This window comes from Myodes glareolus, chromosome 24 (assembly GCF_982192425.1).
Source record: "Myodes glareolus chromosome 24, mMyoGla1.1, whole genome shotgun sequence".
Classification (NCBI taxonomy): domain Eukaryota; kingdom Metazoa; phylum Chordata; class Mammalia; order Rodentia; family Cricetidae; genus Myodes; species Myodes glareolus.
In genome coordinates, this window is record NC_142049.1 from 12,567,174 (window position 1) to 12,582,940 (window position 15,767).

General features: G+C 48.0%; 1 protein-coding gene across 1 annotated transcript in view; it reads right to left on the reverse strand.

Moving 5' to 3' along the window:
• Positions 1-716: 716 nt before the first annotated feature.
• Ctxnd1 (cortexin domain containing 1) overlaps positions 717-15,767 on the reverse strand; it is a 52,051-nt gene continuing 37,000 nt past the window's right edge. The window contains exons 2-3 of the mRNA XM_048435249.3: positions 7,191-7,323; positions 717-6,171 (exon numbers count right to left, since the gene is read on the reverse strand). Of these exons, the coding sequence (XP_048291206.1) occupies positions 5,933-6,112 (180 nt within the window). The 5' untranslated portion in view covers positions 6,113-6,171; positions 7,191-7,323 and the 3' untranslated portion in view covers positions 717-5,932. The remainder of the gene's footprint in view (positions 6,172-7,190; positions 7,324-15,767) is intronic.

The window sequence follows — 15,767 nt, forward strand, 5'->3', positions numbered from 1 at the left end:
CTCCACAGTAACTCCTGCCCAGTACCAAAAATAAAAAATAAAAAGAAGTTCCCCTGATAGTTGCAGTAATAGCAGGGTATGTGTGCAAATGTTTAGAAGATCATAAGAGAGACATATATTTCTATTTAACAAGTCACGTCCCCAACTGCTGGGTTATGCCCTGGCTTACAGTTTCAGACATAGGATCCCTTTCATTCCAAACATAGAATAGACCTTAACTCTATTCAGAATGTGGTTGAGTGCGTTGCTAACAGCCGTTCCACTACTGTGCCAGTAGGCGCATCTTGCCTGGCATGTTGACAGCATGATACACTAGACACTAGGTCGATAATCAAGGAGGACTATCGGTGAAAAAGTTTCCTCTGAGGCCTGTATAGCACCTCTGGGTTCTACAGAACCCACTCAGAGAGGGAGCCTCCAGGCCAGTCTCATCTTCATTTCTACAGATCTGTTAGCCAAAGCATGTGTGCTTTTAGAAATACAGACTGAACGTCTATTTCCAGCATGCAACCTACACAGAGGCAATAGATTTTATGGGTTACAGTGTCCCGGGGACCGCTCTGGACAGCAACTTGTAGGGAGTGCAGAAGCTGCAGGTTCTTCCTCTGTTTATCTAGCTTGCCTCCCACCCCCAGAAATGACTGGCAAAACTGTAGTATAGAATGGATTTTTTTGAAAGGTTTCATTTTAGTGACTTGACATACAGAAAAACAATATGCCTTTTATATTTTATTTATTTTTTAAAACTGATACACAAATTGTACATATTTACAGCATATCATAGGATGTGTTGATATGTGTGTATATTGTGCAGAGTCAAGTTCAGGTAACCCTATATATCACCTCAAACATTACATCGTTGTGGTAGAAACATTCAAAAGCCTTTCTCCCAGCTCCGTTGAGTCTGCAGCATAGAAATACAGTAGAACTTATTTCCTTAGGACCCAGTGACCAGGATCCCCACTCCTCCCCGAGTCTCTGATAACCACCATTCTCCTCTTGGGCTCTGGGGAAGCAACAGTTTTGGCTCCATCTGCAACATCACGAGGCCTTGCTTTTCTCTACTTGGCTCCAGTTCCATCCATGTCCCAATGACAAGACTTCATCCTTCCTATGGATGAATCAGACTCCACTGTGCTTAGGTACCACATTTTCTTCATCCGCTCATCCATTGATGAATATTGATAAGCTTCCCAGCTCTTGGCTATTGTAATTGGTGCTGCCATCAATGTGGGATTGGAGTCCTTAGAAACACTGGTTTCATTTCCTTTAGACACACCAATAAGCCCCAGTGAGGGATCATATGGCATGTCTAGTTTTAAGATCATAAGGAACCCCCATGCTGTTTCTGTCATGGCCGTGTTAATGTATCTTCCAGCTAGAGGGGTTGTGATTTGTGAAATTAATGTTCCCACCCTTATAATGACTGTAGATGCTCTGGATTGGGAATCCGTGGTGACTCAGAATGAATGCTCCCACCAGTGAACATGGTGGGAGTCTGGTAACTTGGAAGATGGCTTTGGTGCCATTTGGGGCTTATTAGGTGAACCAGTATACTGAAAAGGGGATTGCCACACTGTCCCGGCAACATTTTCCCATAGACTCGAAGCTATGGGATTACTGATATCCCACAGGGGCAAAGGAGCTCACTCTAGAGCCCAAGTATCACTGATACATCTGTAGGTCTAGGGTTCTGTGGTCTCTGGAGATGACTGTCAAGCACTCACGGAGTCAGTGCAGAAGGACAGGAGCAGGTATATAACTGCTGCCTGTCTATATCTGTGCCAGGACTGATGTAGAGGTTCAGTGTGATCACTTCCCAGCAGCCTGGGCCATCAGCTACAGGGACTACTACGGCTATTATCCATCCTACATAGGAGAACCAATCCCCAACAGCAAGACCACGGGACTGGGACCCGTTTTTGTGGACAAAAGACTTTGCAATTATTTCCACTTGGTGCTTGAAAGCAGGAGTGGCCTCTTTCGAAAACCTCTGGGATCTTGCGGGGGCAGTTATGGGGGTTAAGAGCCACTTGTTTTTCATTCCAGCAAGGACATGGGGGGGCTAGTTTTTTAAAAAAATAAATAAACAAAAAAGGGGAAAAAGAAAATCAATTGGAAAAGTAAAATGGTGTGATGGCAATTTATATGCCATACTCAGGCAGCTGGGTCCCGCCGCCCACATCCGTCACATCCATCCTCGAAGCATGCCTAGGGACCAACTTCCTTCCGGTGGTGATCATCTGGATTTTCTGCTTCTGAATATTTTTATTACCCCATTTGTCTCTGGGCCACCTGGGCCCTCTCTGTGGCCATCTACGGAGATGGACCCACTGTTGAGCTTACACAGGCGTGAAGGGACTGTGTACCTGCCTTTGCCAAGAGCTTGAGGTGACACCTAGGGACTTCCACACAGCACATCACAGGCAGCAACCAGAACCCAGCCACTAGATGCCTTCGTCTGGAGATTCTGTCATCCATTCCCTGCCATTGAGAGTTCGCCTGCTTCTCTGGCTTGTAGCTGACTCCACAGCTCTCCTTTTCCCCAGCCTCTCCTCATTTCCTCTCTTCCAGCCTGCAGCCTGATATTTTGCTGCAGTGTTTCCTTCTCTACCCACAAGTACAGGCTTTTTTTTTTTTTCAGCTAGCAGAAACGGATGAAGGTGCTCTGGTCACTAAAGGACCACTTCCTCCATCCTTTGGAACAGAAAGGACGAGAGAAGAAAACCTTGAAATTCTCTACCTCTCTCTTGCCTTCGCGTGACCCAGCAACAGAGATGGGGACCTCCCTTCCATTCTGGCCAGAAGCTGGCTCTCATTCCTCCTGAGCCAACCCCAGGCTCAGCCCAGCCACTTCTATCTATCCTTCTCAGCACATGTACAGTGGGAAAAAAGAAAGCAACGTATTTGCTGTCGTGGTCTGCAGTGTTATGTACATGCACAAGGGGATCCGTTTAAAAACAGACCTTAAACATGGTAAGGTGGGGGAAGCTGGGAGATTGGCTCAGGAGGCCAACTGCTTTCTGTCCGAGTGTGCGGACCTGAGTTTGAATCCCCAGAACGTGTGTGCAAAGGCGGGTGGGGCCAGCAGTGCACAGCTGTGATTTCAGTACTCCCGTGGGGGGTGGCAGGTGGAGAAGGGAGAATCCCTGAAAGCTTGTGGGCCACCCAACCTGGGGTCTAAAATGGTGAACAAAGAAGAGACTGTCTCAAACAAGGGAGGGGAGGACCTACAGCCAAGATTGTTCTCTGACCTTCACGCGCGCACTGTGGCCAGTGCACACACACATTCACACACCAGAACATATGCACGCCATGCACCCACACGCCATGCACCCACCTCTCTCTCTCTGTGTCACACACACACACACACACACACACACACACACACACACACACAGTCACACAAACGAGAAGAAGCAACAATGTGAGAAGCTGCTTGTGAAGTGATTCTGGTTGAGTGAGCATCCGAAGCTACACAACCAAAGGTCCTTAAGGGCAGCTGGCGAGAGGATGAATATGAGGAGGGAGGGTGCTTTGTTGGCTTGTCGGAAGCTTCTGGAGGGGCAGAGTGGATTTTAAAATCACCCCTCTCTTCTCAAACATTCTTTCCCTGTGCCGCCGTGACAATAGCACAAAGAGATAAGGTGAAAAGTACTAGGGCGTTTAGATTAGGGACGTTGTCTGAGACCAGGGGCCCCAGCAGTGCCTCTCAACAGGGATGCGCTGTCATCCAGGGGTCTGGCCCAGGCTGCCTAGTCTGATTCTAGTTTACCTAGTCTGTAGGCATGAGGAGGAAAGGGAAGCCTCTAGCAGGCTCCTCCTGAGAAAGTGTAGTTTTCCCTCAGCAGGCAGTCTGAGGAACACAGCCTGGGGCATCCCGTTTTTCCCTCCAGAAGGAAGAGGTCCAGAAGCAAGTCTTCAGAGCTCTCCTCAATTTCTGTTGCTCTGTCATTAAGAGCTGGGAACAGGCCCTGGCGGACTTTGCAAACCCATCCTAACAGGTTCCTGCAGAAATGCCTGCCCGTCTGTGAGGTAGGTTTCTGAGGAAGGGCTTGGCTGAAGGTGATGCCTCATAGCCACATTTGGAGCCTGTGCCAGCTGTCCCTTTGTGCATCCCACTCTGTGTGTGTGTGTGTGTGTGTGTGTGTGAGAGAGAGAGAGAGAGAGAGAGAGAGAGAGACAGAGAGAGACAGAGAGAGACAGAGAGAGAGACTGGACATGCCCTGGAAAGCCACCTCAACACCTTCTGTCCACCTTTAGAGATCACCTAGCAGCCTGAGGTGCATGGGGACCCATGGCTCCAATGTAGGTGATAGGGGAGGTCGAAGGGCCACAGCACAGGTCTCTTTTGATAGGGCAGCAGGTCCTACCCTGGAAGGACATAATAGACGCACCTCACATATGCAATAACACTGACGGTAGTGACGACCATGCGAACGGGGAGACCCCTGGGGTGTCCTGTGTCAAAGAGGTGGCTATGAATGTCCCGTAGGCTAGTGGCACTGGCTGGGAGCTCTGGCTCTTGGAAGGCAGGGTTCTTTCCCTAGAGTGAGAGATTCCGGAAGGGATACCCCTGTTTGCTCACCTCCTCCGTCTTCTCTCCACAACAGCCGTGTGAGGTAGATGTGATCCCCTATTTTATAGGTGAGGAAGTTGGCACTCACAGGTGCTGATCTATTGAGGGGTCATAGAACAAGAACACGGGAGTGGAGGCTGGGAGGGGGATGTGGGCTCTGACCTAGAACCCTTGCAGCAAGGTCACAGATGTCTGACAGTGTGTGGGAGAAGAGGGTGAAGGAAGAAGACGGAGGAAAGACCAGAGAAGAGCGATCAGCAGCAGCCTAGTCTCAGCTCCCGCGGTAGCATGGCTGTGTTCCCTGACAGACAGGCAGACTCCCCCTTCTCATTTTACCGTGGTGAAACTGAGGTGCCTGGAGGGGAGGTGACTTCCTCAAGATCATATAACCTTTGAGCAGCTGAAGCAGGACTAGAACCCAGATCTTGCCTGGAGCTCCTGGGAGGCAGAGCTTCTGAAGGTTGCTGGGTGAAGCAGTTTGGGTGAGAACAGTGTGGAAATGTTAAAGAGAAAGAAAAGAACTATATTCAGTCATGACCTAGACAGTACTCTCTCAGTCACTGAAACCAGCCATGGTATCTTGAGAGGCAGAAGGTATTTGAGCTATCGTATGAATCAATGCAGCATCATGCATACGGTGTGAATTACTAAAAAAGTTTCTTGTAAAAAAGACTTGGAGAAGTATATCAAAATGATGGCTTCTGGGAAGTTGGGTTATAAGTGCTTTTCACATCCCTCCCTTCTATTTGTAGTTTTCTTTTATTATATTTATATTTCTTCTATATTTTCCCAAGTGTCTAAAATGTACATCTCATTCTTAACAGGAAAAATATACCCCTCTATATTTTAGTTTAAAAAAAGAAACACTGTTTGGAAGTAGCTGTGTGCCTTGTGAGAGTTTGCAGGAGAAGCCCCCTGAATTTTCCAATCTTCCTGCCCCTCTGCTGCTAGGCTGTGGGCAAGAGTCCTGGGTGCTCAGCAACCTCTCTGTACTGTGTATTTGAAGGGCAGTCTCCCCCTGACCACTGTTTGCTGTGTCTATTCTTTGTTCATTTTCCAAAGATGTGCAGGAGCCTAGACAGGGTACCATCACCCTGCAGTCTCCCAGTGGAGTCCCAGAATAGACCCCACTTGCCCGAGTCATGGCTTAGCATCCTTCCCAGGCTTCCCCAAACTGCCTTGCCTCCAGCATGCTGGCATTTCCCTCCGGCGGTCATGGGAGAACCAATAAGATGAAGGCGAGCCTTCTCCATCCTTGAGTGGTCATAGCCACTCCCAGCCTCCAAGGGCTTGTTGGGCCTCGGCCAGGGTATGAAGAGGTGCATCCTAGGATACCGTGAAGCGTCCTGCGCCTCAGTCATCCAAGTGCTGCTCCTCCCAGGTAGACGTGGGAATGGCACTGTAAGGATCCATAATGACCTTGGCACAGCGGATGATCATGACGACCAGGAAGAGGCAGAGGAAAACGAAGCAAGCCAAGGTCAGCCCCTTGTCCACATCCACATAGACTGGCTCGGGAGTGGGTTCCTCCATCCTGCAGCTGTGACTGTGGGCTCCCAGGGCTCCGGCCTGACTGGTACCATTTTCTACCCCTGTAGAGAGAGCCAGGCAGTGAGGACGTCGGGGTCACTTGTCTGTGTAATTCACTCCCAAGGTCAAGAGCTTACTGCTACAGATACCCCCACTTAGGGGCGCTAATTGTCGCAGCCCTCTACCTTGTAGGCAATCTTTATTTCCAGCAATACACACCCCAGGGTGGTGGTGGTGGGATGACAGTGACTCTCAGCAGGGCATGGTGGAATGGGCTGAGGGACCACCTTGAGGGCAGTGCCCTGTGGTTACCTCCAATCCTAAAGCCCTTCAGGAAGTCATGAGGGCAACACTCTCCACTCAGCAAAAGCAGTGGCAGACCATAATCAAAATACTTTAAAAAATGGGTGGAGAATATTGTTTAAGTGTTCAATAGAACACTTCTAAAGAAGTGGAGGGCTGACCAACCAGTAGGAAGAGGCAGATAAGAGCTGCTGCCTTAGAGGCGTGGGAGGCACATTCTTCCCGGGCTCCCCAGGACGATCAGGGGCTCAGCCTGTCTTGAAAGATGTGTTGGAGACAGAAGGTGCAAGGTTGGAGCCGTCAGGCAGACCCCAGCCCTGTTGTGCTGTTTTGCTGTTGTAACGGGTCTGGGCCGCATCCCTCAAACACCTGGGGGTGCCTTCCAGACTTTCAGGCCCAATGCTGTCCCTGCTGAGTGCAGACAACCAACCCTACCTGTCTTATGGGGAACTATGCGTTAAATAAAATTGATCCTGTGTTCAAGAGTCCAGCGCAGCCTCTGGCCCTGGGATTGGCCAGTTGACAAATAGGTGGGCTGACATAGGACTGGGGGCGGGACAGGAGAGGAGGTTTAGCTCGGTTCCCAGAGAGGCCAATTGCAGGGCAAAGGACATGAGAATGAGAGGCCTGCCCAGCTCTTCACAGAGGATCGTTTGGTAAATATGGAAGCTTAGCTACATAGCAGGTAATTGACAGCCAACGTCCCTCACCCCAACCTCAAAGCATCCTCATTTCTCCTTAGATCCCCTCTGTCCTCAACCACTCCTGGACCACTGACCTGCCAGCTGGAGTGGTTGCCACTTCAGGAAGACCCTGGGTAGAGCTGTTCCGGCAGCCAAGATGGACAGCAGAACATCACAGCTAGAGCCAATGAGTCAGCGTGACTTCTCAGAGAGCAGAGCCATAGGTGACTGGAACAGAACAGAGGAGTGGTTGCTTCTGGAGACTTCTACCCCATGTGAGACCATGACTAGACAGGAAGCAAGGGTGTCCCGCAGCCCCTCCACACACTCTCCAGCTCATGATGGATTATCCATTTTTTTGTTCCAATTAGTTTTAGTTTTTAAACATTGCATACAAAACCGGGTGGTGGAGGTGCACACCTTTAATCTCAGCACTCAGGAGGCAGAGGCAGGTGGATCTCAGTGACTTAGAGGCCAGCCTGAGCTACAAAGCAAGTTCCAGGACAGCCAGGGCTGTTACACAGAGAAACCCTGTGTCGAAAAACACAGAAATTAAAAAAAAAAATGCACACAAAGAAATGGCTTTCGTTGTGGAATTTTCATACACGCTTTATTTTGTTTCATGGATCTTTCCCCTCCCCCCCTGCTCTCGCTGATCCCTGGTGAGATGCTTCTTTTGTGATTTCATGTCACATTTATTCTATCTCCTTCCCCTCCCCAGCCCTTCTTTATGATCTCTCTCCTCCCCTTCCCATTGCCCCCTCTCAGTTTCAAACCCTATACCCAGAGCTCCCTATGTCTATACACAGTTATGAAATTAAAGTTTTCAGAGGAGAGACATCTGAGCTACTTCACTTAACATAATGGTTTCCAGTCATATCCATTTTCCTGCAAAGATGATGATTTCATTTTTCTTTATGGCCACATAAAATCCTTTGTGTATGTGTGTAGCACGATTTACTAAAAACCGAGAGACAGAAATTGGGGTTCAACCTGAAAGTCAGAAAAGTAAAGCAGCCAACCATTGACTCTTATCTCTACCTCAGTCTGAAATGGAGATCCTGCCTCCAGGAATCTCAGAATGAGACTGCATGTGAGAGCTGTGTCCTCCCCTCTTATATTCCTCTCTAGGGCTGGATTAAAGGCGTGCGCCACTACTGCCTGGTTCTGTGGCAAACTAGTGTGGCTACTGAGATTAGAGGTGTGTGCCACCACTGCCCGGTCTGTAAGGCTGATCAGTGCTGCTGTTTTACTCTCTGAACTTCAGGCAAGCTTTATTTATTAATATACAAATAAGATATCACTACATATGTGTCCCTTTTTTGTTGTTCCTTCATTTGTTGATGGACATCTAAATTGGTCCCATTTCTTGGGTATTGCGAATGGTATAATAATAAATATGGATGCACAAGTCTCTCTGGCATAGTATTGACTTAGAATCCTTCCTTCCATGCCCAGGACTTTTTAAACTTTTAATTTTTTTTTTGTCAATTTGGGAGATGACATCTTCTAGAGGTATATTTATCAGTATTCTCAAACATGCAGAAAAGCTGAATGAGTTGTAACACTCAGAGCTAGTGAGCTGCCTGTCTGCTCTCTCTCTGTCGAGTGTGCATTAGGTAAGATGCAGACAAAGGTGCATCTCCCCCAGAGACTGCAGCATTCACACCGGTAACTGGAACTCACTCTCTGTTCCTTGTCTCTTTTTTTAAATCACACTTTCGGTATGAGTGTGTGTCCTCATGGCTCATGTATGATGGAGGTCTGAGGACAACCTGTGGGAGCCTGTTCCCTCTGCCATGTGAGTGTGTGCCTTATTTCAGGTCATCACTGGGCAGTCATTTCACTGGGCCTCTTTAGAGTTTCCTTTAAAAAAAATATGCTGTTTTTATAAATTGAGAATTTCAGAGATGAAGAGACTTGGGAGGCGGGGAAAGGATGGGGCTTGTTTGTGGTTTCAGAATGAAAAATAATGCCACAGTGGCACTTGGGTCAAGCCCAGGATTCTGTCACCCCTCCCTAGGCTTCAGGCCCTGCAGTCAGCATGGTCTCCACGTGGTCACTGAGTGGCTTTCTGAGAGGAAGAAACGCTAAGCTTTCTGCTCCCGGGTAGCAGGGCAGAGCTAAGCCTTCTGGTTTTTCGAGAGCCGACTGAAGTTCTAGGCAAGTGGCCTCAGGTTAGTATCAGATAGTTTATACACAGTGTGGGTCAGACCTCAGCAGACTCCCCTTGTGACCCTCTCCTATCTTGTCTGGCTCTAGGTCTTGGAGATTCACCCCAAGGCAATATGATCAGTGTCTCCTGGCCCAGGGACAAGTGTCAATCAGGAATGTGGCCCCAAATAGCAGACTCCCCCACGCTACTCCCCAGAGGGGAAATACTCATTAACCTTAATTACCAGGAGGACACATGTCCCAGCCAGCTCTGTTTCAAAGTGAGGACATGGCATCTGGGAGGGAACTCAACTTGGCACTCAGCTGCTGTATCCTGGGAACTGATCTGGAGGCCGTCACAGTCATTTGCTCAGTTGGCGCTGACATAACTGCATCCTTTTCTCTCATGGAGTGTTCTAAGCCAGTGCTTGTCCTCCACCCTCTAGCTGCAGGGAGAAGAGTCGGTGTTGTTTGGACACCCTGGTGGGTCACTTTGACCAAGGCAGGCACAGTCCCTTAGAACTGTTTATGACTTTTCTGAGCTGGATTCACTCCCCTAGTTAGGCCCTGTCTAAAATGGAGTTCTTTCTCGAAATGGAGTTTGTTCCGCTCCTTAATTGGGATTACACACATGAATCACCAGGTACAACTGGTATGTGTACCTTCTCACGAGGCCACTAATGCTATTGTTAGATTGAGATTTCACTACTGTGGCATACTTAATATTTTTGTATATTTTTTATTTTTAAAATTAACACACAAACTGGGCGGTGGTGGTGCACACCTTTAATCCCAGCACTTGGGAGGCAGAGGCAGGCAGATCTCTGTGAGTTCGAGGCTAGCCTGGTCTACAAGAGCAAGTTCCAGGACAGTTAGGACTGTAACACAGGGAAACCCTGTCTCAAAAAAAAAAAAAAAAACCAACAACAAAAGTTTAGCATATAAAGTGTTAGCTGCCATTATGACATTTTTCAGACCAAGTGTGTTTCAGTGATTCTCCTCCTCCCCCATCTTCCCCACCCCTGATACCCATGGTTCCTCCTTGTAGCTCCTCCCTCAGCATCTCTTTTTTGTTTTAATCATGTGCCATCTGTGTTTCTGTTTCTGAACCTCACTTGTCAGCCTCCTTATTCTTTATTTGTTTGTTTGTTTGGTTGGTTTTTTCGAGACAGGGTTTCTCTGTGTAACAGCCCTAGTTGTCCTGGAACTAGCTCTTGTAGACCAGGCTGGCCTCGAACTCACAGAGATCTGCCTGCCTCTGCCCCCTGAGTGCTGGGATTAAAGGCATGTGTCACCACTGCCCAGCCAGCCCCTTTCATCTTAATTACTCCCTGAAAACCCTACCTTCAAAACACTGCCCAATAGAGTTCCAGTGAACTGGTGGAGGGCCCTGCCACCTTAGACCAGGCCTGGGTCCACCCCTCCTGGCCTCCAGGTGAGAACTTATGTCTGACATCTTCCCTCCAGACACCAAGGGCAGAAAATGAAGGTGTTGGGAGCACATGTCACCGAAGGCACGAGCAGCAGGCTGAAGCCACATTGTGAATTCATGCAGGGCAACACGAATCATGACCATAAGCATTCATCAGTTTGTTCTATAAATAGAAGCAGAACCATTATAGAAGGTGACCTGTCTGAATCACCTCCCCAGCTGAAAAAATGGTTAAGCGGATGACACTTTCTCAGGCCATAGGGAGTCGATCGCAGGCCTAGTGGGAGGGTACTCAGGCCATAGGGAGCCAATCACACGCCTAGTGGGAGGGTACTCAGGTCATAGGGAGCCAATCACACGCCTAGTGGGAGGGTACCCGGTCCCTTCACTCTTCTATCAGAGCACATAGTTTGGCTCTCAGAGGAAGGTGATGAGTGCATAGTAACTGATGATGGAAACCATGACGACCATTAGGACCCGGCAGAGCATTGGCAGAGGAGCTAGGGGACCTCAGTACAGCGGTCAGGGCTTAACTTCCGATATCTGAACATTTCTGGTTTAGAAGCTTCCCAGTCAAGAATGCTACATGTCACAGCACGGCTTCAGGTAAGAGAAAACAGTATTTCTGCAAGGAGCAAATATAGTCAGTCATTGTACCACGTTTTTACTTCTACACAACTTTTTGTTTGTTTGTTTTGGTTTTTGGTAACAGCATCCCAGCTGTCTTGGAACTTGCTGTGTAGTCCAGGCTGGCCTCAAACTCGGAGATCCACCTGCCTCTGTCTCCAAAGTGCTGGGATTAAAGGCACGCACCACCACACCAGTTCACTGTGTGATTTTTTTTAAAAAATATTTATTTATTTATTTATTTATTTATTTATTTATTTATTTATTATGTATACAATATTCTGTCTGTGTATATGCCTGCAGGCCAGAAGAGGGCACCAGACCTCATTACAGATGGTTGTGAGCCACCATGTGGTTGCTGGGAATTGAACTCAGGACTTTTGGAAGACGAGGCAATGCTCTTAACCACTGAGCCATCTCTCCAGCCCTTCACTGTGTGATTTTATAAATGGTGTTTGTGCTGTTGGTCTTCCAGATTCCCCCTTGTCATTTCATATACACCACCTCCAGCCCCTGCGCCATTCTCTCCTAACAGCTCACCACCACAACTTCCTAGACTCTTACCATTGGGTTTCTAAACATATGTCTCTAACATACTCCATGTATAGAGCTGAGAGTACCTGGGAGTTATCACCCTGGGGTGGCCCATGGCTAAAGATGGATGCTATAAATCTGGGGAATCCAGATTGCTAGTCTTGGGTGGAGACAAATTTTGTTACATAATCTAGACATCAGAGCATCTTGGCACCAGGAGGCGAGAACGCCTTTCTCCCGAAACTGCGTGTTTACTGGGCAAGCTCACCTTCCCCCGAGCCCATGATGGGTTCTCCTGGAGCACACTCAGATTAATCCCCGTACAACAGTTATCATCTCAGAGCCTGCTTGGCACTCAGCCAACCCAAACAGACAGGCATCCATCCCTCGTATTTGTCCTGTACTGAGATGTCAAATGCCCACAGAAAGTCAGAGGAGGAACATGATGTCTTTGTGATATCAGGTTTGAATCAGACCTCATCCTTGTCCTGAGATATTTCAGCCTATCACACCAAGTGGCAAAAAATGCAAGAATTATGACATTGACACCAGGAAATCACGCTCCAGAGAAAAGGCCAAGGATGGGATTAGACAACCTTTTGATAGACCTGCCACTCATAGGTCTCCATGCCACTCATGGGTCCCCTGAGTTGTCTCATCAGGAGTCAGGGTTAGAGAGGAGAGTGTCTAGAGTAGAGGCTTGGAAGACCCTTTTGGTCTAGTGGAGTGAATCCCCATGACAGTCATGGCAGAGTCACCATAGCAACAGATGGACAGCCAGCTTAGACCTAACTGGACAGAATAGAATGAGAAGAGGCTGTTTGGTTTCTGGAATACTCATGCCGATGAGAGATGTGCTGCTGCCAAGAGAAAAAGGATGGACCCAGGAGCACAGTAGAGAGGCTGGGTGCAAAGGGGAGCACCCTAGCTAGACAGGAGCAGACTCTCGGACTTTGGAGACAGGCCAAGTGTTTCTGATTTGGTTTCGAAATTGCTCGGGACTAATGACTCCTTTCCTCCTCCCCTTTGTTTTTCCTCTTTTGAAATGAGAAAGCATCGAATAGCTGTTTGGTGCCTGTCGCACCGCTGTATTTTTGGAGAAGATAATTTGTTTTCCAGGTCCGTAGATATAGAGGAATTTTCCCTGGGGTGACTCATGATCATGCCTCACCCTTGTCTTGCCTAGATGATGAGATCTGGGACCTTCGTTTGATTCTGTAATGAGCTGAAAGTTTGGGGGATGTTGGAATGGAAATGGATGTAAGTAGGAACAGCGTGAGTCTTTGGGGCTAGAGAGTGGACTATGGTAGGTTGAAAATTACTTACCACAAATGCACACCATAATCCTTGGAAGTCGTGGATGTTTTGGGATGGATGATGGGATTTTTGAAGATTTGATCGTATCGAGGATGTATTATTCTGAGTTACCTGGGTTCTAAGTATCACAAGTGTCCTGATATCTATAGCTATAGTAGAGGAGAAGGCAAGGTGATCACAAGCCAGGACTGATGTGGCCAGGAGCCAATAAATTCTGGCAGCTTCTAGAAGTGGAAGAGAAAAGGAATGGATTTTTTTTTTCCTGGAGCCTCTAGAACTAATTTAATACTTTGATTTTTGACCCTTAAAGTACATTCTAGATGCCTCATTCCCATAAGCATAAATAAATACTTTCGTAGTATTTTAAGTCACCAGACTCATGCTAACTTATCATAGGGTCAATGGGAAACTCATAAGGGAATCTTTAAATTTTTCAGACTAGTGCACTTTTATTCATAATCCTCAATAATTTGTCTTTGAGATGATTTTCCATATCGCAGTGGCAGTCATTTGTCAGCAGTTTTAAGGACATCCCTGCCCATTTGCCACTGCTTTTGTGTGGTTACAATAAGCAGCACTGTCTGCTTTGGTTCTGCTTTGTTTTGGGACGGGGTTTCACCATGCAGCTAAGCCTGGCTAATCCTTTAACTCTTTATGTCCAGTCTATGAAAGACACAAGCTTCGTTGCGCTATTCCCCCAAGCTCAGAGGAATGGGAACAAGCCAGCCAAGGGCACACAAGAGCATGGTGTTTACCAACCAGATGAAGCACGGCACACTGGCATGTTGTCAGAAACACCGCATCTTAAAATTGAACCAAGGACCAAAATGAGGGAGGGAAGGGCACACCAACTTTGGGCATGGACTGCGCGAGACAATGTCAGTTGTACAACTGGAGAAAGGGGGAGAAGGAAATTACACAAAGCCAAGGGAAGCCTTCACTATGGTATCCAGAGGCTGTAGCACCAAGGTGAAGGTTGGGATGTTTGCTAGTGCAGCTTTACCTGGCCCGCCTTCTGACCTGCTGCCCCCTCAGGCTGTGGGGGTCTACTTCTACCTTACATGGGCACGCTAAAGTAAGAACACCAGGAACCGCTCTGAAAGGCTATGGGAGAAAAGCGAGGCAATGATCTTGCTTGGCCTTGCACTAAAAGACCCTCTCCTCCAGGCAGCCTTGGAGAGTTCTTGTCCCTTATAGAATCACTCTCACATATAACATATTCATTTGTAATTTATGGGGCACGACCTGCCGATGGACACCGCCTTGCACTGTTTATGAAGGGCATAAACCAATGAAATGAGTATTACACACAATTGTACCAGAGTGTCACCTGAGATAAACACACACTGTGGAGACACCTCTGTGTGAGTGCGAATCTTGTGTGCATCGCTGGAGGGCCTTGAGAGAGAATCTCTCCCTGTCTGTCAAATAAGGCAGGTCTATCTTAAGGGGTTTTCACGTGGACAGGAGGCAAGGCTCTTTCCGGAGCCTACATTTTCTCAGTCTCCCACTAGCATAGGAACAGGATGCCCGCTGGCAAGTTCTGGTGAGTTTGGGCTTGACACCATGCTGGCCTCCTCTGAGTCTGCTTGCTTTCCTTTTGAGCTGGTCTGACACCAAGTATGACTCTATGTTTCTTAGATTTACCTTGTTGTGGGGCCCCCTTGCTCTACTTGGTTCATATAGTTGGTGTACAACCACGGATCTGGATTCTCTTGTTGGCTCTGGCCACATACCCTATGCTGTTTTGTCTTGTTCAATACTCAGTCTTGGCTCCAGCTTGGCCTACATGTTGCCTTACTAAGAACATCCTTCTGGTATCTGGTCCAGTGACTCCCACCAGTGTTACCCACTGAAAGGAGAGGACACCACAAAACCACACTCCACACCTAGCCTTTGATGATACAGAGGAGGCTGACTCCTGTCCATGATTGGCTCCTGTCTGATATCGTCAACCCTTAGTATCAAGGAGAGCTTTGCTGCCCCTGAAGTTGAGAAAACCCAATGCAAATGCTGCCCAACAACTCAATTATGCTGGTAAAAGGAGAAAGAAAAACAGAAGGAACATTCAAAAAATAAATGAATACTTCCCTGAGTTGAAGAAAGCTTAGAAAGATCAAGCAAAATACAAGATACTTCAGAGGGAAGGAAAGTCCATTCTTCTTAGTGATAGTTAATTTCCAAATACAGTCCTGTCATCTATAAAAAGGATATAAAGAGAAAGGAGGAAATGGGTTATCTATGGGGGGGACCTCACTCCTAGGCTAGTGTAGATCCTCTACGGTTTACACATCTCAGGACAAGGAGAGCGGCTGCCGGGCACTGATGGAGGAGCTGCAGCGCTGGATGGGACTGACTGTGCAGCTGTGAGAGCTGCAGCGCTGGATGGGACTGACGTGCAGCTGTGAGAGCCGCAGCGCTGGATGGGACTGACGTGCAGCTGTGAGAGCCGCAGCGCTGGATGGGACTGACGTGCAGCTGTGAGAGCCGCAGCACTGGATGGGACTGACGTGCAGCTGTGAGAGCCGCAGCGCCGGATGGGACTGACGTGCAGCTGTGAGAGCCGCAGAACCCGTTTCTTCAGCAGCAGAGGAGCTTAACTGCTCAC